This window comes from Photinus pyralis, unplaced genomic scaffold, assembly GCF_008802855.1.
Source record: "Photinus pyralis isolate 1611_PpyrPB1 unplaced genomic scaffold, Ppyr1.3 Ppyr1.4_LG1, whole genome shotgun sequence".
Taxonomy (NCBI): domain Eukaryota; kingdom Metazoa; phylum Arthropoda; class Insecta; order Coleoptera; family Lampyridae; genus Photinus; species Photinus pyralis.
In genome coordinates this window covers 55,145,770-55,172,214 of record NW_022170249.1, presented here as the reverse complement: position 1 = coordinate 55,172,214, position 26,445 = coordinate 55,145,770, and the positions used below count along the sequence as shown (strand labels likewise).

Here is a 26,445-nt window from a genome sequence, read left to right as displayed (position 1 = left end):
TCAGACACGAACGTCAAATCCACGAATGAACATCCGTTCGGCCTGACGCACGTTGCGTATCGCCCATCGTTCAGTATCGTCAGTCCGTTTTGCGCCGCCCAGTCGGCAACCGCTCGTCCTCTGTCGTTCGTCTTCTGTCCCCCCCACGTGGCGTTTTTTGCATTAAAGTCCCCCGCCACTACGGCGGGACACTTCGCCGCTTTCAACGCGTCCGTGAGGTCGTCCAGGTCCTTGTTTACGTCTTCCTCCGATACGTTCGGGCTGATGTACACGCTGATGAGACACACCTCTTCCGTCTCAATCAGCGCATAACACCCACCCTCGCAATACCGGAGGACCTGTTGCGTCGTCCCGATCCTTGCAACCGCGGCCGTGCGTCGCCCGTTCGGGTACACGTGCCGCTTCCCCACGCACTGCCGCCTGTTGGGCTCCGAGAGGCAGATAAAATCTGCCTCCGTCGCCTTCGCTCTCGCGTAGGCGACGTCCATCGCCCTTGAGCTGCAGTTCGTATTGAGCTGCAGGATCCGGACCGTCTTGTCTCGTCCTCGTCTCCCGTCCTGTGTCCGTCTATCCGTGGTCAGGTGCTGTCGCTCTGCTGGCATGGTTGGTGGTGCCCTTCTTTCGGCTTATCACAGCTCTCCCTCACAGCCTCTGCAGCCTCAGTTTGACTTTTACAGTCTCGTGCCCAGTGGCTCTTCTGGCCGCATCGATAACACCCTTCCCTCTCGTACTTCTGGGCGGCACTGTCAGGCTTATAACGGCATTCGTCGCTGTTTGGCCTATGGCCCACTCCTTTCCCTTCTTCCTGGCCTTCGCACAGCGCGCAGCAGGGTCGATTTCGGCAGTCTCGTAGCCGGTGTTCTCTGCTTCCGCAGTTAAAACACATCTCTCTCCTGTCCACGCCCTTGCATTGGATGCTTACATGCCCATGTTCCCAACACTTGTAGCACCCTTCGTTCCTGGTCTTCTCTCTCACTCTGCACATGGTCCACCCGACCCTTAAATATCCGCCCTCGATAATCTGCTCAGCAGCCCTTCGTTCAACCACCACCTGAGCAATCTGCTGCTCTCTGTCTGTTTTGGTCATCCTTCTAACCGTGGCTTCTACTTCCGGGTGGGTTTTCTTAATTGCCAGTGCCACCTCCTGCTGGGTGGTGATGGCATCAAGGTCCCGCACTTCCAAAATCCTCGTTTCCTGTAATGTCTTTAGTTGCCTTCCAGTCATCTTTTCGCTAAGTTTTTTCCTCAGCGCTTCCGCCTTTCCTTGGCCCCTTTCGACCTGCATCAGCATATTGCCCTCCCTCGTCTTAGTTATGCCTTGGATCCTGACCCCCGCGTCTATTTCACTGGCTCTCATCTCCCTCAGCACGTCGGCATAGGTCTCACTGCTACCTAGGGTGATGAGGACCGCTTCCGACCTTTTTGGTGGTTTACCCCTTGTCGACCTCCTTCTCCGTCTTCTCTTGCTGCCGCTGCCGTCCGCTACGTCTTCTTCTTCCGTCGCGGAATCTCCATCCTCGCCGTTTCTGACCTCTCGGGGTGCCGTCATCTCCACCTGGACTTCCTCTCCAAGGAGGTAGATCGCCGCCTTCCGGACCAGTTCCTTATCCTCACAACTGTCGCATACTGCTATTAATACCTTGCGCCTTTTATCCCTTATGCACACCTCCCTGAGCCCATTCATTGCTCCGAACACCCCGATTAGTTTCTCGGTCCCCTTTGCCGTGTTAATCAACTTCCCGTAGTGTTCGCCGCACTGCAGGTTCCTACTGGGGATCTTCATCTCCTTAATCAAATGGAGATACTCTCCCGTGTCGCTCGCCTCCGTCGGCGTTAATAGCTCCAGTTCCGGAATTTCCTTCTTAAGTTTCCTAGCAATCTCTTTATCCATTTTGTGATCATTCTCCACATAGAAGGCTATATCATATTCCTTTCCCCATGCGTATGGCGATAGGTCACTTATTTTAATTTTGTCTCTAACTTCCTTTGGCCACTCTGCCGCCACCAACCTCAGGAAGTTGTCCAATGTTTTGGGTCTTTCCATGATTTCCTCTATTTCCTCCTTCGTGTGTATCCGGACTTCGTTTTCCAGCCACCCAACCCTTTCCTTCAGGTACCTCCGTTCCAGTTTCTCATATTTGCTCCGTAGGGCCTCGTGATCTTTCTTCAGGTTGTCTAGACTTCCTTTTAGATTCTCAATCAATACGGTCTCCTCGTCCCTCGAGGGGTCTGCTCTTTCCCTCTTCTTTTCCTTTTCCTTCTCGTATTTCTCCCTCAACTCCCTATACCTCTTCCTTTCCTGCTCAATTGTTTCGGTCTGTCTTTCCGTTGTTTCCTCCAATACCTTTATCCTTGCCTCTAACTGTTCATATCTCCCTTGTAGGGAGTCCATGTAGCCTTGTACCTCCGTTGCTGTATTCTTCTTTTTGTCTTGTTTCTTTACTTCATGACCATTTCCCTCCAGTGTTTTTGCATTTTTATTCCTCTTCCTGTTACTTTCATCCTTCCTCACCTTGATAACTTTCCTCGCGTTTCTGTCCATCCCTTTAATCATTTCCTTAATTGTTTTGTTAACATTTTTCCCCTCCTTCGAGTTGGTGAAATCTACTGCCCTTCCAATCAACCTTCTTAGTTCTTCTATCGCCTTGTCGGTCTCTTCAATTGGTTCATCCTCCTTCAGTGGGCTACCTTCTGCCTTCCTCTTTTGCGAGGTCCCATCTTGAGGACCTTCTTCTTCCTTCCCCTTCGATGGCGGGGTCCTCGCCAGCGATTCTCTTCTAACGAAAAAGCCATCCTCACTGACTTGCTGCTGCTCGATCATCTCCAGCAGTGCCCTCGCGCCATCATCCGCGAACACTTCCGCCGTCTCTGCTTCGTCTATAGCGCCCGTAGCAGCTTCCTTCTCCGCGACGTAGTCTCTTTTGCCATCACGTGCTATGTAGCTCCGGTCAGCAGCTACTCGTTCCTCTCTTGTCTGGTTTCCATACTCGTGTCCGTTTCCTTGCCGTGGTCGTGTTTCTCTTGCATGATCGCCCTCCCCGTACTCATAGGGCAGACCGCCAGCGGCGGTGTGGGATTCCCGGTCTTCCGGACCCACCCGGGGAATGTTTTTACTCGAAGTTTCCATCATGCGTTGTTTGCCGTTTAACGCTTCAGCCAGCGTCCATTTCGTAGCCATGTTGTCGTCGTAATTCCGTCCGTGAAGAAAGAGAAAGGAAGGTGAAAAGGTCCCCTAGCCCTCGCAAAAGCTAATGGCATCGGGGCCTGAAGAAGCAAGAGTTGGGGCAAGGGAGCCCCGATAGTATAGTGTAAAGGTAGGGTGGCCGTTCAAGACAAGTTGAAGCAAAACGTACCACCAGCATAGGGCACCGCAGGGTTGCCAGACCCTGTCCTGCAAGTCGCAGAGCCCCACGTTAGCCAATATCGACTGATCTGCCATTCAGCCACGCATCCCCTCGGTTTGGTCTCCGCCTTAGGATTTGGGATTTTTATTGAAGTTTTCTCTTCTTGGTGCTGATTCTTAGGCCTGCACCCCCCGTACTTCTTAGGAAGTACATGGTTTCACGCCTGGGTCACACCGGGGTGTGAACCCAGACGGCGCCGTTTTCCGTCCGTTCAATGCCCTAAGCCACGACACGACAGCCGAGCAGGACGTGAGCCAATCGCTACTGGTCTTCCATCCAGTCACGCATCCCTTCGGCTTGGTCTCCACCTTAGGATTTGGGATTTTTATGGATGTTTACTCATCTCGGACCGACAATTGCCGGTCCCCCCGTGTTACCGAGGTATCACGTGGTATAACGTTGCCAGTTCGCCAAAGCAAAGCCGCCAACGGCGCCGTTAGTTCCCATGCAATGCTCTTTGCCACGACACGACAGCCGAGCAGGGAGGTTTGGTCCGCGGCGCCATATTTGAGGTGCTACCAGACGCTGTGTCAAGAACACGAGCACCTTCCTATTCTGGCGCAAACCTACCATCTCAAGGTGATCATTTGGTAGGTATCTCTCCCTCGCCAGTGGGAGAGACGCTCCCGGTAGGAACCACCCCCCGGTGGACTGGTCCGCGGCGCCTTATTTGGGTGCTTCCAGCGGCTGTCTTACAAGCCGCGAGCCCCTATTCGACGCTGGCCCCGCATCCCGTACGGTCATCTGCATGGCCTTCCCCCTATCCGCCACCTGGGGACGCGCCTGGTTGGGAATCCACCCGCCAGGAACCTAAACCTAAACCTAACCTAACCTAACCTAACCTAACCTAACGAACCTCACCTAACCTAACCTTTTTTTTTTTTTTGTTTGAGGTTTAGGAAACCGTTTATCGGCTATCCCCCCGCTTGGCTCTATGCGGGGGGGATGTGTGGGACTCCCCTTCATCAAGAGGGTTTACCCACCAAAACCCTGTCCTCTTTCAGCTAGTGGACATGACCGGGAACCGTTTATCACATTACTTCCGGTCATGTTTTGCCCGGGGACCGATGGTCGCCCCCTAGTTGTTAGCCATGTTCTGTGCTCCCTATCTATCGATCTTTGTTCGAATAATCTTTAAAATCATTTCTGCTATCGCATTCCAGTCTTCTTCGCTGCGTAGTAGCAGGTCCGAAATGTTTGTGCTGGTAACGCCTTCTCCGCACTTGATCTCCGCCTCCATTCTTAACCTCTCCCACCTAGCACATTCGAAGATGGTGTACTTTGGGGTATCCTCTCTGCCACAATATGGGCACCCTGGGTCTTCCCGTCGCTTGTATTTATATAGGTAGCTTGCAAAATTTCCATGCCCGCTGAAGGCCTGTGTGAGCTCATACCCCACGTCGCCCCATTTCCTTTCCGTCCATTTCCTCACGTCTTTTATGAATGTCTTTGTCCAGGAGTCTTTCCTCTCCCACTCGCTCTGCCATTCTCTCCGGATGGATAGTCGGGCTTCCTCTTCGGTCGCCCCCTGTCTTCTCAACCCTCTTTCTTTGGCTTGTAACTGGATGGGAGGTATACCGGCAATTGCCAGCGCCGAGCTAGTGGACACCGTCCGATATCCTGATATCACCCTCAGGGCCATTCTCCTGTTTATGGATTCCAGCTTCTCGCGGTAGTATTTGTATTTCAGCGCTTCGGACCAGATGGGAGCTGCGTAGAGGATTGTAGATAATACTACACTCGCGATCAGTCTTCTTTTTTTGGGTCGGACCGGCCACGTTTGGTGTGATCCTTGTGAGCGCGGCTGCAATCTTATTTGCCCTTTCTCCGATCTTGGTAACGTGTGTGGTCATGCGCAGATTTCTGTCCAGGAAGACCCCCATGTACTTCACTGCATCGCTGCTGCGTATTGTAGTCTCTTTACCGCTACCCGTCGCGTGCCCGTTCAGGGTAACTTCCATGTAGTTATTTTTCCTACCGCATGCCAATACGACTATCTCCGTCTTTTCCTCCGCCACTTCCAGTCCCATGGTTTGTAGAGCCAGGGATGTCCGTTCTATTACGTATTTTGTGGTTTCTTGAAGTTTCTCGATGTTCTTTTCTTTTATAACGAGCGCTAGGTCGTCGGCATAGGCAATCTTGTAGACGTCCCTCCCTAGGTCTAGCCTTATTATCTGGTCGTAAAAAACGTTCCAAAGGGTTGGTCCCAGGACCGACCCTTGCGGAACTCCACAGGAGATTCCATGCTCGCTCCCATCGTCAGCTGTGATGGACCTCTCAGAGAGGTATGATTGGATAATGTTTATCAAGTACTTGCTGATGTTTGCCTTGTGTAGGGCCTCGATCACCTTATCCCAGGGGGCCGAGTTGAATGCATTTTTGACGTCCATTGTTATCAGTGCGCACACCTCCCTGTTTTTATATGCTTTGGTTTTTATTTCTTGCGGAGTTTTCAACACCTTTTCAATTGCCTCGAGTGTTGATCTCCCCTTACGGAAACCAAACTGGCATTCATGCAGTATGTTTTTTCCCTCGATCTCCTTCTCTAGTCTTCTTTTTATGATGGTTTCCAGAACTTTCCCCATCACATCTATTAAACAGATCGGTCTGTATGCCTTAGGTACTCCTTCTGCCTTCGCTGCTTTTTCAATTAGGACGAGGTGAGCCTTCCTCCATATTTGTGGAAATATTCCTTCTTTCAAGCAGTTGGTCATTATTTTCCCTACCCCTTCCGGGTGTGTCCTGAGGATGTGTTTTATTACCTTGGGCGGGACTCCGTCCGGACCCGGGGCTTTGTTGGTTTTGATCTTATCGGCAATTTCTTGGATTTCTTCCTCAAGTACTTCTGGGATGGTTTCCGTCACCACTTGTCTGACCCACCTACACCACTTCCTCTGTGGGAATAACTTTTTCATCTGCTCCTCCAGGTCTTTTCCGGTTATGTTTACTTTCTCCCGCAGCTTGAACTTTCCCCTTACCACTTTATACGCCTTCCCCCATGGGTTACCCTCAAGTTCTTCGAGTAGCTTATTCCAGGTTCTATTTTTGGATTGCTGAATGGCTTTTCTTAGCGTCTTCTTGTCTTCCCTATATTTCGTCAGGGCTTCTGTTGACTCCCCTCCGCCTCGCTTGTGTTTTCTCATCCAGCTGCGTCTTGATTTAAGACACATCTTCCTCGCCTCCTCGACCTCTGGTGACCACCAATACATCGGTTTGCGTCGACTCTGGCCCGTCCGTCTCTGCCCAAAGCTCCTTTTACACACTTCTTTCACTTCCTGCATTAATTTCCACGGAGTGCACTCTGTACTCAGTAGCTCTGGAAGGGTTTTTCCGCATTCCTTAACAAACGTTTTCCATTTTCTATTGTCGATCTTCCAGAACCTTCTCTGGGGGGTGCTTACTGCCCCCTTATCTCTAACCATTGAGTCGAAGGTTATGGTGCGGTGGTCCGACAGGTTTTCAAGGTATTCATGTACCGTCCATCTCTTTATGCTTTCCGCAATTTTTCCCGTACCCATTGTGATGTCTATATATGACTCTCCGTTGGTGTTTTTGAAGGTGGGAACATTTCCGTTATTCATTATGACCATATCGTTGGAGTCCACCCATTCTTCCAAGGTTTTGCCTTTTTCGTTAGTTACTAGGGAACCGAACACATTCGATTTGGCATTCAGGTCTCCTCCAATTATGATTCCCTTAAAGCTGCATCTCCTCACCAATTCCTCCATATCTTCTAGGTAGGTCCTGAATTCTATTTCTGACTTGTTTGGTGAAAAATAACAAGAGGTCACAAAACATTCAGGCAGCTCAACGCACACAAAGCCATTCCCGCGTGCAACACTTAACACTTTAAAATTTTTTACGATCACAAAGGTATCACCGTCCATATCACAGTAATTTATTTTACGCGCCAGCTTCTTATTAGGCTCTTGGCCTATCACAATATCTATATCGCAGTCTATCACCGTTTTGTTTAACATGTCATGTGCCGCCACACATCGGTTTAGGTTTATTTGCATGAATTTTATGCCTGTTTTAGGTACGACTGTATCATCACTTTTCCCTGCCCAGTGGGTTTTCGGCGACCCCGATCCGACCGGGGTCTGCTGGCATTCTTTGTGAGGCCATTATGTAGGCTTGGTCTCTGCTTCCCTCGCGGCACTACCGGGGCGCTTGTTTTGCGTATCTTGCTTGGACATTCGCTTTACCTCCTCTACCGCCTCTCTATACTTGGAGCAGGCCATAGAGTTCGCCCTGTGGTTGCCTTGGCAGACGTAGCATTTGACTTCTGCTTCGCACTCGCGCGCTTTGTGCTCCTCACTACCGCACCTGAGGCATCTCGGTTTTAAGCCAGATTCACTTTTGCAGGTGGTCGCCCTGTGCCCAAAGTTCTGGCACTTGTAGCATCTATCCGGTACTACCCAGTCTTCCACTCGGCAGGAGGTCCATCCCACTTGTAGCCTCTTTTTATTTATCAGGCGGGCCGTGTCTCTATCCGGTAACCACACCTTGGCCGTGCAACTTCCGTATTTCGTTTTCCTAATATTCACGGTATCTACGGATTTGGCATCCAGGCCAAGTGTTTCCGCTATCGCACCTTTAACGCATTGTTCCGTGGTAAATTCGTTTAGGCCCTTAATTATGACCGCTTTCTTTCTCAGCGTTTCCTTGACACTTAGTTGTGGGACAGACTCGCCCTCGTTGTGTCCTTTCATTATTTCATTTATAATGGCCTCTCCTCCTCCCGGCTTGTTTGCAGTCACTCGAACTCGCACCTCCCCGTTTTTGTTACTGGTGATGCTATCTACTCTTACCCCTGTGTGTTTAATTGATACAGTCTCCTGTACCTTCCTCATTAGGGCTTGATTTTTTTCTCCCTCCTTGCTGCCTCCCAGGATAACCACTTCTTTGTACTGCTTCTCTGGTGTCCTTCTTTCTTTGCAGTGCACATCCACAGCTATCTCCGCGTCAACGAATAGATACTCAATACATTGTTTGAGGAAGTCTTTGTTGGCCTCGTCTAGTATTACAATCGCCACTTTTTTTCTCCCTTCCCTCGCCGAAGTGTTTCGCATATCTGCGAAGGCTTCATAGATCTCCTCTTCCCTGTTGCCATTTCTACCACTTGTGCAAACTTTGTAGATGTATCTCTCGGATTTCTTATTGCTCATAGAGGGTATAAACGTGGTGAGGACGCAGTAAGGTGCAGCACCTTTCTCAGGGTCTCCTATGCTGAGTTCCGATAGAATGGGGTATCTCTCTTTTGCCTTTTGCGCGTCTGGTCCCTCCATCTTCCAGTTTTCGCCCACGTAGAAGGCCAGGTCCCATTCCTCGTCCTTCGTGTATGGGTTCTCGTTTGACCATCTCTTGAAAGTTGTGAGCGTCTTCGGCCACCTCTTCTCTTGTAGGGAGCGAAGCACCCCCAGAGATTTCGGCTTCTTTGCGGCTTCAAGGAGTTCCAGCTCCCCGAGTACCTCCGTTCCTGTTTGGGTACAGGCATTTACCGTCTTCTTAGATACCCCCTCCACCGTCACCTGTTCCGTTTGGCAGCCCGTGGTCCTACATTGTGGGACCGCTTGGATGTCCACCTCGAATTTCATCGCTTCTTCTTTCACCCACCGGTTTTCCTCTAACCACTGCCTGGATGTCTCCCTTTTCAACACTTCGGCGTTTCGCATCAGTTTTTTCGTTATTTGTTTTATTTCGATCTTGGTGCTGTTTATTAATTCCTTATCCAGATCTGCGACGTTCTGGATGATGGCGTTAATTGATTCGATAATCGTAAACGCCACCGGATCGTGAGCTTTGTCGGTGCGTTCTTTGGGTTTCTTCTTCTCGTTTGCTATTTGGATGAAATAATCAGATGCTTTGCGTTTCTTTTCTTGCCCAAGAGAGTCGCATCTTTTCAGAGGTGTCCCGACAATTTATCGCGGACAATTCATAGTGCGACAATTCGTCGCGGACATTTTATCGTAACACAATTCCTCGCAATACAATTTCATCGCAGTGACAATTTATCGCAAATGTATTGTAAACGAGAATGAAAAGTTAACAATTTTTTTTACATTACATCAATCAATTAACCGTCATTTAATTTCTAATTCAATCTTCTAATCTTTAATTCCAATTTAATGATGATTAAAATTTCTACAATTAAGTATAAATTAATAATTAACTAATATCTATTGATATTATGTTCAAAAATTTTTGAAAGTTATGAAAAATTTTAATGCGAGTCATTATTGTTGAACCCAATTACACATTCTTTGTATAATTAGAATAGCATAATTACTTATAAATAAAAGGGCCTGTTACTGTAAAATGTATTGTATTGCAAACCTTTAACCCGGAACGATGGTGTTGCAATTCGTTCTTAGTGAGAAAGGTCGTAGACTGTTGATCTATAATGGTTATATTCACACTAGTGAAAGAGTTGTGAATGAAAAAGTGATTTGGAAGTGTGCTTGTTATCATAAGTGGCGTTGTACCGGACGAGTACTACTATTGGGAATGATGTAGTAAAGAACACTTCCCATAACAATGTGTCTGATGCTGCTGAAATTGAAGCAAGGATTGCGACGTCGGAAATGAAACGCATGGCCAAGAGAACTGCACCAACCACCCAACAAATATTGGCAACCGTATGTGAGAATTTGTCTTCAGCGGCGGCGGGAAAATTGTCTCAATTTTCTTCACTGAAGAGGACCATCCAACGTGTACGTGTGAAAGAAGAACGAGTTCCTGCGAATCCGACATCACTAACCCAATTAGAAATTCCGCTCGAGTATACTATCACTTCTAATGGAGAGCCATTTCTAATGTTTGATAGTGGTCCTGCCGAAGATAGAATTCTGCTGTTCACAACTCAATCAAACTTGGATTATATGGCAAATTGTGAACACTGGTACGCGGATTGAACCTTTTCGACCCTCCCACGATTGTTTTCACAAATTTACACTATACACGGTGTTCAATATAACAATGTTATTCCCACCGTATATGCTCTCCTTCCGAGAAAGGACGAGGCAACATATAGACGTTTATTTCAAGCCTTAAAGGGATTAAAAGACCAACTTCAGCCGTCTACAATTCTTATGGATTTCGAGAAAGCAGCAATGAATGCGTTTGCTGCTGAATTTCCAAACACAAGAGTGAGGGGCTGCTTTTTTCACTTTACGCGAAGTCTATGGAGGCATACACAGAATACAGGACTTCAACGGCAATATTCAGAAAATCCGGATTTTGCTTTAAATTTGCGACTTCTTGGAGCCCTAGCATTTGTGCCCGAGGATGATGTTGTTGATACATTTCTGATGTTGCTAGAAAGCGAATTTTATGTTGCCAATGAGGAGATACTAACGCCGCTTATAAATTATTTTGGAGACACCTGGATTGGTAGACCCGATAGGAGAGGTCGTCGGAGGCCGCCATTATTTCAGATTAGTTTGTGGAATTGCTACGAATCCGTATTACATGGTATAGCTCGAACAAATAATGCCGTTGAAGGTTGGCATAATAGGTTTTCTTCAATCGTCAATGCCTCCCATCCCACTATATGGAAATTTTTAAAAGCCCTGAAGAAAGAACACAGTTTAAATAGGGTGAAGATCGAACAGCTTGTGGCAGGAAACGAAGTTACCCAAAAAAAGGTATATAAAGATACTGCTTGCCGTATTGTGACTGTGGTTGAAAGTTATGGAGATAGGCCAGCTTTAGACTATTTGCGCGGAATTGCCCACAATTTCCAATTGCAAGTGTAATATTTATACTGCGTTCGTTTTTTTTAAATATTTGTACCTACTGTGTAATAAATACATTTTGAAGTTGTAAAATTAAAAATTGTTCTTATTACTTGCAGTATATTTTAATTCCTAATACGATGAATAGTCTTGCGATAAATTGTCGCATGCGAGAAATTGTCGTAAAATGAATTGTCCACGACATATTGTCGTGCGATAAAATGTCGGCGACAAATTGTCGTAGATTCGTTTTCAGACTGCTGGTGAAGTTCAGCCTGCTTCTTGGTGGGGAACTTTGTGATGAACTTCCTGCGTCTTTGTTTGCACTTCCTTTTGTTCTCCCCCAATATGAGGGCGGTGGAGGCTCGAACACTTCATCCTCCGCTCCCCCTTCTCTTCCAGGGGCTTTTACTTGCTCCGCGACCTGGTCGCCTGCCGTCGGAGCCGAGCAGTCGTGGGATCTCGACCGGGTGAGGCCTGCCCGCTGCGCCTCGCTCCCTGCCGGTACTGGGGCCAATCCGATACTCCCCTGTACTGTAAGAGTATTTTCATTTTCCTTGTCCATTGCTAAGTCGTCATTTTGTTTTTTGTGCATTTTATGGCTACTGCCAGCCCTTTTAGAAAAGAGGATTGAAAGTGAAGAGGTCCCCTAGCCCTCGCCAAGCTAATAGCGTCGGGGCCTGAAAGCAACAAGAGTTGGGGCAAGGGAGCCCCGATAGGAAAGTGTACAGAGAGGGTGGCCGTTCAAGGCAAGTTGAAACAAAACGTGCCACCAGCACAGGGCACCGCAGGGTCGCCAGGCCCTGTTCTGCAAGTCGCAGAGCCCCACGTGAGCCAATAGAGACTGATCCGCCATTCAGCCACGCGTCCCTTCGGCTTGATCTCCGCCTTGGGATTTGGGATTTTTATTGAAGTTATCTCTTCTTAGTGCGGGTTCTTAGGCCTGCACTCCCCGTACCTCCGAGGAAGTACATGGTTTTGCGCCGAGGTCACCCCGACGGCGCCGTTATTCCGTCCGTTCAATGCCCTTAGCCACGACACGACAGCCGAGCAGGACGTGAGCCAATATAGACTGATCTGCCATTCAGTCACGCATCCCGTCGGCTTGGTCTTGTAATGAATTAATACGGTCATGACGTCCAACGTTGTGACGTCATATATGATCGGTTGATTAGTACTTATACTTAGTAGTAAAGTAGTCATGATAGCACCGCGAAACGCACTTCTTGTGCGTATTGTGTGCTCCTAAATAATGTTATAGTAAATTAGGTATAAATGTGTGAGTTTTATTTATTTAATTTTCCCTGAGACCAGACATTATTACATGGCGATCCTGCCAAAAGAACGATTAAAGTGTTTAACGTAGATTTTTAAATAGTGTAAAATGTTTAATATTATAATAACGTGCAGTTCGCAATATAAAAAGGAAAGAATTATCATCGAGGCTGCTGGATCGGGTAACAACAACGCCAATCAACCCAGTTCTGACGTCGAGGGCACCAAATTTACAGAAATTGGAGTTATCGTCATCATTGTCCTGCTGTCCGTCGCCATTGCCTATTTCATATGGGAAAAGTGTAAGAAGAATTGGGAAGGCAGCGTACGTAGAGAGGTCATCCGTAGCCACGAATTACTTGCAATTCCTGCACAAACCGCCCCAAGAAGGAATTATGAAGAAAACGAGTAAGAGTTATGGTAGAATTAGTAGATTTTTTAGATTTACATGCTAGGACCAGTGCGTTTTTAAATAATAGGAAAAAAGACAATCAGGGAAAACGTAGTGATTTAGAGTACAATAGGAGAAAACTAAATGATTTAAGAGAATTTGCGTTAGAATTAAATAATTTGCGATTAAGGTTTTACGAAGAACGTAAGTCTTCAAAATTGAAATTAGACCATCAGGTGAAAGGTACGATAGGGTCTATTGAAGATATTTTAGCAGAATGTCGTAATTTAATAGAAAGTAGGTTAAATTTAGGTAAGCTAGACAAAATGGGAGAATCCTTTGCGTTAAAAACCGCTTCGAGTCTTTTACCCTGTATGGATGGGAAAGAGGCTACTACGAAGCAGTTGATTGATTCTAGTAGATTATACGCAGATTTATTAAAAAAAGAAGATCATGGAATTCTAATTAACTACATTTTAAAAACGAGACTCTCGGAAAATGCTAAGGTTAGATTAAATACGTCGTACGCTACCGTAGATTCTTTACTTAGTGATATTAGTGACAATTTCATTACGAAAAAGTCAGCCACGGTTTTATCTCATCAGCTACACTCTATTAAACAGTTAAACCAAAGTATAGACGAATTTGCCGAAAAAGTTGAGCAACTTCTAGGTGATCTAACTTTGGCACAGGCAGGAAACGATAACGACTTGTTAAAATCTTTACGTCCGGTAAACGAAAAGATTGCTGTAAATGCATTTTGTAATGGTTTGAGAAATCACGAGGTAAGAACAATTGTTAAATCTAGAAATTGCGAGAAGTTGAAAGATGTAATAACTGTTGCTAAAAATGAAGAGTTAAATAAACCTACCCAATCAACTCCCAATGTATATCACTTTAATAAATTTAGAGGAAATAATTCCAATACATTTCAAAAATATCAACCCCGAAAGTCGTATAATCAATCAATCAATCAAAACTTCAAAAAGTATACTCAACCGAATCACTCGCCGAATCATCAATATGTAGAAAAAAATTGCGCGCGTGGAAATTTCAATAGAAATTACAACACTTCCTATAGAGGTAGATCCTACAATTACACACACAGCACTTCTTCACCAAGGTTCATGCCCCCTAGATATGTCAATGCATGCCATAGCCAAAGCTCAGCAAATAATTCCAACACTTCAAATACAGGTAATTTCAATAATGCAGGAAAATTTTTTCGTCCCTAATAAGGAAATTTACAGTAAATGTATATTAAATATAAATGGGTTAAATTGTTTAAGAATTCAGTATGAAAACAAAAGTTTGTTATTTTTACTTGATACAGGCGCATCTATTAGTGTAATTTTTCCAGCCTCCTTAAGTCAAAATGAAAAAGTACAGTTCGACAAGAAAGTAAGAATTAATGGGATTTCAGGATCTATAATATCAATTGGGTTTGTTGATATCCCACTTCGGTTAGAAAATTTTGAATTCAACCAGGAATTTTATATCATTGACAGTTTCACTCAAGATTTTCATGGCATTTTAGGATTAGATTTCTTCACAAAATATAACGCCGTAATTGATTACGGGTGTTTCACAATATCTCTCTTTAGTAAAACTGACTCATTCACGTCTTCTTTAGAATCTAAATATAAAACAATAACATGCATACCACCTCGGTGCGAAATTATAAAATATTTCCAAATAGAGGAATTTGACGAATGTGTCGTATTGCCAAATGAGATTTCAAAAGGTCTTTTTACAGCCGGAATTATAGTAAAACCCAACGATAATCGTATTATACCTGTAAGAATATTAAACACTAGCGATAAAGAAGTACAAATTAGGAATTTTAAACCGGCAGTAATTAAATTATCTAAATTCAATTTATTTAATTTTGAGGGTAACGAAATTTGTGTAGATCGGGTGGATAAATTATTAGATACACTTAATGTTAAAAATTTAAATATGGAAGAAAAGGATTCAATTCATAAAATTTGTGCAAAATATGCCGATGTGTTTCTCTTAGAAAACGATCAAGTTACGGTAACTAACCTAGCTACAGTAGATATAAGGTTAAAGAGCGATGCTCGTCCTGTTTACGTCAAACCATACCGATTACCACATGCTCAAAAATCAGAAGTGAATAATCAAGTAGACCGCATGCTTAAAGATGGAATAATAGAGGAAAGTAAATCCGAGTGGTCTTCACCCTTATTAATTGTTCCAAAAAATTCTGGTGTCGAAGGTAACACCCAATGGCGAATAGTAATAGATTACCGCCAACTAAACAAACAAATTGAGGACGACAAATTTCCCTTGCCTAATATAACAGATATCTATGACGCCCTTGGTTCCGCAAAATATTTTACGCACTTAGATTTATCACAGGGATTTTATCAGGTGGAGTTAGAACCATCTAGTAGAACATTTACTGCCTTCACTACAGCGAAAGGTCAATTTCAAATGAAGAGATTGCCTATGGGGTTAAAAATTAGTCCCAGCGCATTTTCACGTATAATGACAATTGCATTATCTGGTTTAAACTATGAATCATGTTTTGTTTATCTCGATGACGTTATAGTATTTGGAAACACCTTAGAAAATCACAATCGAAATTTAGTAAAAATTTTACAACGATTCAGGGAGGTTAATTTGAAATTAAATCCATTAAAATGTGAATTTTTAAGAAAGGAAATAGTATACTTGGGTCACATGATTACACCTAAGGGAATTTCTCCTGATTCTAGTAAATTGGAAGCTATTCAAAATTATCCTGTACCAAAAAATGCAGACGAAACTAAGCGATTTGTTGCTTTCGCTAATTATTATCGTAAGTTTATTCCAAATTTCGCCAAAATTGCAACTCCATTAAATCGATTAACCAGGAAGTCTACTAAATTTATTTGGGACGCATCTTGCCAGACCGCATTTGATAATTTAAAGCAAAAATTAATGGAACCGCCAATTTTAGAATTTCCAGATTTTGCTCCCGGAAATGAATTTATTTTAAAGACCGACGCTAGCGGATATGCAGTAGGTGCAATTTTATGTAATGGTAATCATAAGCCCGTTGCTTACGGCAGCAGAGCATTGAACCAAGCGGAAATCAATTACTCCACCATAGAAAAGGAGCTTCTAGCCATTGTTTGGAGTGTAAAGCATTTCAGACCTTATTTATTTGGTCGCAAATTTCTCATTTTCACCGACCACCGTCCTTTAATATATTTATTTGGTGCAAACAATCCTTCATCCAGATTAACAAAGTTTAGACTTATACTTGAAGACTACCAATTCACGATTAATTACGTTAGGGGTGCCGAAAACTCAACAGCCGACGCGTTATCAAGAATAAAACTTGAATCATCAGATCTCACGAAGTTTTCAAAAAACATATTCGCAGTAACTAGATCCCAAACTAAGAATAAGTTGCAGAAGACTGAATCGAAGGTAACTTTTAATGATGAAGCTAATGAACGGATTGGCCAGCCGGTCATTGTCGAATTATTAAAACGACCCCGAGATGCAGTAGAGTTAAGAGCGATTAGTCGCAAAGAAGAAAATATAAATTTGAGTAGGTACGTGCGCAGGTTAGGTAAAGTATTTTATGACATAAAAAATGAAGTAATGTATATAAAGCAATTTTGTTTATCATCTCATGCCCTAGACGCAGAGTTGAGACATTTGCAAATATTAAGTATAGAAAATGGTATACCACAATTTTGTGTTTTTAAGGTTCCAGAAAATGAAGCGCTTCTCACCGAATTAGGTAAAAATGTAGAATTACTCAAACAATTGAACCTTAAAGTATGTGTTATAAGCCGCGCAGTACGAATCGATTGCAAAGAAACCCAACAATTAATTTTAAACGATTATCACGTTCTTCCAACGGGAGGTCATGCTGGTATTAACCGCATGTACGCAAATATTAAAAAATTTTACTATTGGAGTAACTTAAGAGATGATATTGTTAAATTTATTCAAAAGTGTGATAACTGTCAACGTTATAAACATTCCATTCCTCATAAAGAACCACTAACGATCACAACTACAGCTTCGGAAGCATTTCAAAAAGTTTATTTAGACTTAGTAGGTCCGTTAAATCAAGATGTCGATAACAATCGCTACATTCTCACAGTCCAGTGCGAATTAACTAAATTTGTGGAAGCATACGCAATAGAAAATAAAGAGGCAAAAACAGTAGCTCAGGCGTTTACCAACAATTTCATATTGAGATACGAGATTCCGCGAGAAATCGCAACAGATCAAGGCACGGAATTTTTGGCAAAAGCATTCAAAGAAGCCGCCAAACTTCTAGGTATTAATCAAATTTCTTCCACGGTGTACCATCACGAAACAATAGGTTCTTTGGAAAATACTCACAAAAATTTAAATGCCTACTTGCGAATTCAAACATCAAAATTTCAAGATGATTGGGCAAAATGGCTACCATTCTGGAGTTTCGCATTTAACAATTCCATTCACACTGAAACCAAATACAGCCCGTACGAGTTAGTTTTTGGAAAACAATGCAAATTACCACATGATGTATTAGGACGTATTGATCCTTTGTATAATTTTGATAATTACGCTCATGAGTTAAAGTTTAGATTGCAAACTGCATGTAGCGATGCGAAAAATAATCTACTACAATCCAAAGCTAAAAGGAAAAATAGGTTAGATGTAAATTGTCGTAGTGTTACTTATAGATTTAATGATAAGGTATTATTAAGAAACGAAACCGGAAATAAATTTGACGAAGTTTATACCGGACCTTATAAAGTAATACGAGAGGACCCTCCAAATGTGACTTTGAAAATCAAAAATAGTTTAGTGCAAGTGCATAAAAACAGAGTGAAAAGTTATTTTAGTGATTAAAAAACCGTGTAAAGAATGCATTCGGAAAACGGATATTTGAAAATAGTGTTAAGTTAGCTCAATTCTTGTAATTATAACTAGGTAGGTAGGTATAGTGTATAAGTTAGAGGTAAATGAATCATGTAACAATAGTAGGTATGTAATCGTAGTCGTTCACATTTATGATGTAGGTCACTATGCCATTTATAATAAGCATTATACTTAGTGGGAAAATTTTAATTCAATAGGAATCAAAATTTTCTTTAGGAAAAAGGAAGGTGTAATGAATTAATACGGTCATGACGTCCAACGTTGTGACGTCATATATGATCGGTTGATAAGTACTAAATTATACTTAGTAGTAAAGTAGTCATGATAGCACCGCGAAACGCACTTCTTGTGCGTATTGTGTGCTCCTAAATAAATTATGTTATAGTAAATTAGGTATAAATGTGTGAGTTTTATTTATTTAATTTTCCCTGAGACCAGACATTATTACAGTCTCCACCTTGGGATTTGGGATTTTTATGGATGTTTACTCATCTCGGTCCAGCAATTGCCGGACCCCCCGTGTTACCGAGGTACCACGTGGTATAACGTTGCCAGTTTGCCAGGACAAACCGACAACGGCGCCGTTAGTTCCCATGCAATGCTCTTGCCACGACACGACAGCCGAGCAGGGAGGTTTGGTCCGCGTCGCCGTATTTCGGTGCTACCAGATGTTGTGTTAGCAACACGAGCACCTTTATTCCGGCGCTCACCTACCATCCCAGATGTTCATCTGGTAGGATGATCCGCCGCTCGCCAAGCGGGGAACGCTCCCGGTTGAGTACCACTCCCCGGTGGACTGGTCCGCGACGCCTTATTTTGGTGCTTCCAACAGTCTAGGTCAGTAGCTGTGAGCACCTATTCGGCGTTGGCATTGCGTCTCTTACGGTCATTCGCAAGGTCGTTCCCCTATCCGCCACCCGGGGACGCGCCTGGTAGGGAATCCACCCCCCAAGAACCTAACCTAACCTTTTTTTTTTTTTTTTTTTCATCCTCCCGGTGCCTTTTTCTTCGGCATTCTCTTGGCCGCTTCCACTACCTCCTCCACCGTGAATGGTTCTACTTGTATGGGGTGCTCCTGCTCTAAAGCGCTGGTTCCAGCTTCTACCTTTTCCCTCCTCGGGTATAAATCCTGGATCTGCTTAATGAGCTCCTCATCGGTGCCCACGACTCCCTGCCTCTTCCCCAGCTTTCCGGCGACTATTCTATAAGCCATTCCCCATACATCCCTCTCCAGGTCCGCACATAAATCTCTCCAGCACTTCTTTTTGCTTTTCTCAATGGCTGTTTTGTACTCCTTTCTCCGCCCTCTATACTCCCTTTCTAGTTGGTTATCCTCCCCCGGCGTTCTTCTTTTGGACCTGCTAGCCGCTCTTCTAGCATTTATGCAGGCTCGCCTCTTATCCGCTATTTCTGCGTTCCACCAATATACTCCTTTCGATCCTCTCCCTTTTTTGGCTCTAGGCATAACTTCGTCTGCCCATTGGCGAATTTTTTTCTCGAGCTCTTCTTGCGTCCGCGGTTCTCGCGTACAAGTCCGCAGCAGGTCCCTCAGCTTCCACTTATCCAGCTCACTAGCTTTCCATCTAATGCCGGCTTTAGGTTGCCTCGCTTCGGATTTCTGTGGCTTCCCAGCCACCACTAGCCTCCACGTAATGTGCTTGTGGTCGCTGAGGGTTTCTTCCTCCTCAACCTTCCACTCCTGCGTGTAGCGAGCCGCCGTGTCGCTGGCGCAGGTGACGTCAATAAATGATCTTTTCCCCCCCCCCCCTTTCAAAAGTAGGGTGGTTGCCGGTGTTTAAGGGGACGAGGTCCATGGTAGACAACATTTCCTCCACCTCTGCTCCTCTTCGGTTAGTCGTGGGGGCTCCCCAACTGGTTGATGCTGCGTTGAAGTCTCCCGCTAGGTACATACACTTGCCTCTCGCCCCATTTACCTCCCGGTGAATTTCTCGGAGATCTTCCCTGAATTCCTCCATTGTATCGTTAGGCGGCAGATAACAGGAACACAAAACTACCTCACCGATATCCATACGAACATAATTTTTTCCAGTCCGCACTTTTTGAATTTGTACTCCACTATTAAATATCACAATGGCCGCTCTACCTGTGCTATCTTTAAAGATTTCCGGACCGGAAACCCTTCCAATCTCCGACACCAGCGCTACGTCTACCTTTTTTTCCGCGGCCGCCTTCCTCAACACGTCGAACGCCGCACGTGAATTATTTAGGTTTGTCTGTATAAAGAACATTACAAGTATATATTAAGATAATTGGCATAAAACCACTATATAATAACTAAGTCTGTTATCACAGTTGTTTATCACACGGTAAAACTGGAGAATGCTCGTAAACTTGATTAAAGGAAAGTCTGTATCACGGTTGTTTATCCCTCGGTAGAACGGAAAAAAGTTCAACCGAGTAGATTCGTAAAACATAACAATAATTAGTATGACTAGTTTATTCAACGGGGACTTATTTACAGACTTGGTTAAAAACTTGCTTAAAGGACAGGAGGCTGCTCGGTGGAGTAGCCACAACCATTTTAAAACATGTATATGACGCACATTTAAAAGCATATTCCGGTAAAAATTTAAAATTTGTGGGTGTAAAAACATAAATTGTAAATCTAAAAGTATAGTGTAAGGTCGTTATCTCGGTTATCCCAGTTCGTGTATTTCTTACTTGACTCTCCTATCTACTAGCCGGATTTTTTGGCCCCGTCCCTGTTCGGCTTTCTTAATTGCTTCTTTAAATCTAGGGCACGCCATCGTCCAGGGGGCGTGTCCGTCCTCTTCACAAACCCCACACCTCTTGGGGTTTTCGCACTTTTCTTTGAGGTGCCCTTCCTGTCCGCAGTTGAAGCATTTCCCTCTCATATCTTTGTTGCATCGGGTCGCCTCATCGTGCGCCTCCCAGCACCTCCGACATTTCTGAACTTCCACCCTCTTCTTGAGGCGGCACGGATTTATGCCCACCCATATTTTATCGGTCTTGTCTATTTTTCCTTCTTCTGTCCTTTCCGCTATAATCGTGGCCGATTTCCTGCCATTTTCGTTAACTCTTATGGCGCGCACCTCGACCTTCCCCTTGTCGGCTCCGGTCGCTTCGCACAGGGCCACCTTTATCTCATCCGCTTCCGCCACCTCGTCCAGGTCGCGGATGTGATAAACCACTTTCTCCGTTTCGGGATTTTTAATTCTGTATGTCGCGTCGGCTAGCTCTTTCTTCAATCTTTCCTGGGTCTGCTCCGCGTTTCCTTTTCTTGCGTCCATCACTATTCGGAGATGTCCGTCTCTCGTTTTGTGTACCTCCTTCAGGGCTTCCCTTCCTTCCCCACTCAGGGCCTTACGCGCCCCTTTGAGGAGGTCCGCGTACGTTTTGACCTCTTCATGCACTATAATGGAGACCTCTCCTCCGGTCCTGGGTCTTCTGGTTCGGCGTCCTTCCAGACCGTAGTGAATCGCTCCCGGGTAGAAAACGCACTCCGCCACTTTCCCGGCCATTTCCTTATCTTTTTCCCCGACGAAAATCCTAATGTTTGTATGTCTGTTGGTATGTAACCTTTTGGCCATCTTCTTCATTGCCTCGTATATTGTCAGGCACCTTTCCTCTTGACTTTGGCCTTCAACGACAGCCATCGATATATATCTCACCCTTTCATCTGACTTTTCATCGTCATCTTCAATCACTACCTCCGCCTTGGCAAAGGTGATAACTCCTCCTTTATAGGTCTGTAAACTTCCTATCCTTTTTTGAAACTCCGGGTGCCTTGCCGCCATCTTTTCTCGCTCTTTGTCGCCTTCTTCCGTGGTGTAGAGGACCGCCTCGTTCCCCATCCATGGTCCCTGCTGTTCCTCCTCACCTCTGGCAGTTCCGCTCGGCCACTCTCGTTGTACCACCGCCCACACGTCAGTTTCGGTCGTACATCTGTCGATGAGTCCCTGCAACTCAGCCCGCTCCTGGTCTTCTCTGTCGATTACAATTTTGCATCTTCTGCACACTCCATTATCGGGTTTAGCAGTCGGGGCGTTCCTTGGACTCTTCTCCCAACGCCCTGAGTCCATACTTCGAACGAAGGTTCTGATCTCTTCCGAAGCCAGCTGGGAGACCGCGCTCCTTAATTCTAGGGTGACCTCCTTTATCTCCTTCGTGGTGTTCTTCGTGATCAGGCCTTCCAGTTTGTTGGTCCTCGCTAAAACTCTATCGATGAGCGCGACCACTTTGTCATTCATTACTCTGCGTGTCTGTCTCTTAGAGCCAGGGGTCCCCTCCACGGCGTCCCCCATCTCCCTTTTAGGAGTAACTCCTGTCTCTACCGACCTCCCTTCCTGCTCCGACCACTTAAATTGCAGGGTGGCAACTTTAGGGGACTTGGGGTCCATCGGGTTGCGTTCTAGTACATCACTAATCTCCCGGTGTATAGATGGGTTCAAATCCGCCATTACTGCGTCCTATAAGGCGCTCGACAAGACCGTACAATTTATACCCGTATCAGTGAGTGGGGTGTCAAACGACGCGGCTTGACACGGGGAACCCAACGCGGCCAAAAACCAACTTGTCCGACTACTGGTACTCGATTTATACCCGTATCAGTGCTTATCTTAAAAGACACTCGTTGTTTACTATTTTCGCGTAAATAAGGGCGCGTTTCAAAATGGTCGCACCCTGTCGTGTGAGGTGTCTATCGACGCGGATTTACAGCCCGAATTGAACGGTACCCTTCACTCTCCCGCCGCACCCCAACCAGGGCCGCAGCGGCTCTATCAGCCGTTATCACGGTAAACTTGATGGGCTGCCACCGCGCTATCCACGGCCCGATAAGAGAGTCCCGGTGCGCGTTCAAATCGTCTCTCTAAGGGCTTTAATTTAAGACTACTTCCTACCTTGTAGGTGCTTCCCTTCCGCCCGACGTATCCACGTGCTCGTTATCACTTGCACTTAAACTTTAAAATTTAATAACTTTTCAACCACTGGACCGATTTTGACGAAAAAGGCACCAAAAAAATCGTCTTTTGAGCGCGCATCCACCGAACTAACTCCCGAAATTTTTTGACCTTTAGAACTATAACTCAACAATTACAAGCCGCAGCGCTATAGAAACACGTCCGCGCTCGACGAGGATCAAGCTGCGACTACCTAACCTAACCTAACCTAACCAAACCTAACCTAACCTAACCTAAACCTAACCCAACCTAACCTAACCTAACCTAAACCTAACCTAACCTAAACCTAACCTAACCTAAACCTAACCTAACCTAAACCTAACCTAACCTTAACCTAACCTAACCTAAACCTAACCTAACCTAACCTAACCCTAACCTAACCTAACCTTTTTTTTTTTTTTTTTTTTTTTTTTTTTTTTTTTTTTTTTTTAATCTCTCTCATAATGGGATGGTGGAATGCCTAATGCACACCCCCGCCTGAGTCTACGGCGGAGGTAGTGTGGGCCCTGCCCCCACTAAACCACTTCCCCATTTGCGGAAGCTCACCGCCATCAGGTATCGCTTGGGCATTCGTCTGATGGCGGGTCTTACGTCTTACTTATCCTCTTAGCTTCGCATACCTTCTCGCTCCCTAGTGTTTACAATGTTATGGCAGTAGGCCTGTATTATGTCCCATTTTACTTCCTCTTCACACATCAGCTTAATAGTATTTTGTGGCGTGACCGGCTCTCCAACCTCCCGTTGTAGGCGCTCTCTTTCCGCGTGCCATCGTGGGCATTCATAGAATGCATGTGCTTTGTCGTCCTGTAGCCCGCAGTCGACGCATTCGTTGGATGTTCTTTTCCCAATTTTTGCCAGATACTCCCCATTTTCGCCGTGGCCCAGGAGGAATTGGCACAGAGTGTAGTTCACTTCGCCATGACTGCGACCCAGCCACGTTCTGAGGTCTGGGATCAGTGTCTTGGTCCACGACGTTCTACTGTCCCACCTAAGTTGCCACTGCAGACATCGCTCTTCTTTCCCCCACTTCCCTACTCGTGAGCTCACTAGAATATCACTTGGCGGGATCCCTGCGACTACTAGCACATCCTCAAGAGGTGCCGTGCGATATGCGCTTACGCATTTGATTGCCAGTAGCCTAAGTACCTTGTTTATCCACTCCCTAGCACATCGCCACTCGAGCGCCCCATACCACACCTCACAGGAGTACAATAAGATTGATATGACCGCACTGGAAAGCACTTTCCTTTTGCTAGCCCTCGCTCCTCCGCTATTTGGCATGATTCTTTCCAGCGCCGTGTAACTTTTAAGGGCTTTGCTCACTGCATGTCTCACGTGTTCCAGGTATGTCCCGTTTTTGTCTATTATTACCCCCAGGATCTTGATCGTTCTCTCCGCCTTGATCGCTTCGCCTAGTATTTTTAGGGTAACCTCTCCCAACCTTCTCCGTCCGGTCAGGAGGGCTACCTTTGTCTTTTCGGGTACTATTCGCAGGTTCCTCTCCCCCATCCATCTGTTGATCTTCTCTACCGTGACTTCCAATTTGCTAGTGGCTATTTCTAGTGCTCTGTCCTCTACTATTATTGTGATGTCGTCGGCGAAGCCCACCACCGTCACCCCATTTGGCACTTCTAATCGTAGGACGCCGTCATAGGCCACATTCCACAGGGTGGGCCCCAGGACTCCTCCCTGTGGGACACCCGCCTCCGGGCTGAATGTATATATTCCTCCTTCCGGTTTTTGTGCCTCTATTGTCCGACTCACTAGGTAGCTGCTTATGACTCTCCGTAGGTAGCTCGGGACCCCCATCTCTCCTAATGCCCTTATGATTGTCCTATGTGGTAGCGAATTAAAGGCGTTCTTGACGTCTATGGACGCCATCAGACATACTTTTCTGGTCCGGTGCGTGCCCCTTACTGCTTCCATCCTTATGTTATCGAGCGTCGCAAGCGCATTCCACGTGGAGCGCCCTTTTCGGAATCCGTACTGTCTGTCGGATATTTTGGTGGATATATGCTCTTCTAACCTCGCCTTCACTATCTTTTCTAGGATTTTGCCCGCGAAGTCTAGCAGACATATGGGCCTCAGCGCTCCATTTGCCTTTGGTATCAATACGAGTCGGCAGCGTTTCCATGTTTCTGGGTATATCCCCTCTCTTAAACACTTGGTAGCTAGGTTTGCCCATATGTATGGCTTACTAAGCGCCACATGTTTAACTATTGTTGCTGGGATCATGTCCGGCCCTGGCGCCTTATTCCTGGGTAATTGTCTCGCGGCAGCTAGTACCTCTTCTGCTGTGACTTCCTCCGCCTCTTGTTCTCCTGTTTCTATTATTGTTTCCTGGTCGGGAGGGTCGTGCTTCGGGAAAAGCTCGCTAATGATATTGAGGAGTGTTTCGTCGCATGCGACCGGTGATGTCTTCTTTCTGGCCAGTTTTTTTGTTACTATCTTATACGCATCTCCCCATATGTTCCTATCCAACTCGTCGCACAGCGTCTGCCAACATCTCCTTTTACTGGTGTTAATAAGTTTTTTCAAATGTACGCGAAGTTCCTTAAGGGAAGTGACTATCTCTTCAGACGGCCTTCGTGCCCTTCTGGCCCTGGTAACTGCTCTCCTGGTTGCAACACATTGTCGCCTGGTGTCCGCAATTTCCTGGTTCCACCAGTACGCAGATCGGCTCTTGCACACCCTCTTTGGCAAAGTTACTTCGCAAATTCTATGCAGTGCTTCTCCGAGCTGTGCAGCGCTGGTGAAGCGCTTCGGTAGGGAACTCACCTCCCTCTCGAGTATCACCATGTCCACTTTATGGGGGTTCCATCCTGCCTGGGTTGCCTGCGTCTTCTTTTCAGGTTTCTTTGCCTCTAGTTTCCAGGTCACATACCGGTGGTCGCTCAGCGTCTCGTCTTCACTCACTAGCCAGCTCGTCAAGTTATCCAATATATTTCTCGACGCTATTGTTAGGTCTAAGTACGAGGTCTGGGGTCCCCTTACGAATGTGGGCACGTCGCCTCGGTTTGCGATGCCCATATCGTTTTTTGCGATCCACTCTAGCAGTGTCTCTCCCCTCCTTGTCGCTTTGGCCGATCCCCAAGCAGGTGAGGCGGCATTGAAGTCTCCTGCCAGTATCGTTTTCCGCATGCCTGGTATCCGCATCGCCCTCTCTATTTCGCCCAGGCTGTCTATGAATTGGTCCATGGGGTTGTTTGGCGGCAAGTACACACTGAAGACCTGTATTCCCCGCGCCACGATCCACGCGTACCCATCACCCGCTCCCGAGTACTCGACCGGAATGTCTTTGTTTAATATCGCGATGCCTGCTTTGCCGTTTGTATCTATGATGTTCACACGATTCGAACCCGCTTTCCCCATTTCCGACAGTATCAGAATGTCTATTTTCGCGGAGTATGCTGTATACATGGCGAGGTCGAAGGCTTCCTTTCTGTTATTTAAGTTGATCTGTAGTACATGGAGCGTAGACATGCTTAACTTTATCAGATTAATAAAATAAAGTGAGAGATAACAAACACAAAATGGAAGAAGAAACCAGTTGACGATAAAATAATATAAGCAAAGTATATATAACACGCACAAATTAAAAACTTGTAGATAAAACTCACAGATTAAAACGTCTCTAAGGTGGTAGAACAATAAGACAATTGTAGGTATCACAGGTCTCAGAATTCGTTATCACAGTTACATCACATTCACCAGTCTACTGGGTTTTCTACCTCTCTCCGCGGCCCTTATTGCCGCTTTATATTCGGGGCAGGCCATCGTCCACGGGGCGTGCC

At 45.5% G+C, this 26,445-nt stretch overlaps 1 protein-coding gene across 1 annotated transcript; it reads right to left on the bottom strand.

The window, feature by feature from the left end:
* Nucleotides 1–577: 577 nt before the first annotated feature.
* LOC116163245 (hepatoma-derived growth factor-related protein 2-like) lies at nucleotides 578–3,178 on the bottom strand. The gene has a single exon (XM_031477111.1). The coding sequence runs from the start codon at nucleotides 3,176–3,178 to the stop codon at nucleotides 578–580; it is 2,601 nt and encodes an 866-aa protein (XP_031332971.1).
* Nucleotides 3,179–26,445: the final 23,267 nt, after the last annotated feature.

Excerpts from the sequence above, each read along its gene's own strand:
- LOC116163245 (XM_031477111.1), bottom strand. The coding sequence starts at position 3,178 with ATGGCTACGAAATGGACGCTGGCTGAAGCGTTAAACGGCAAACAACGC.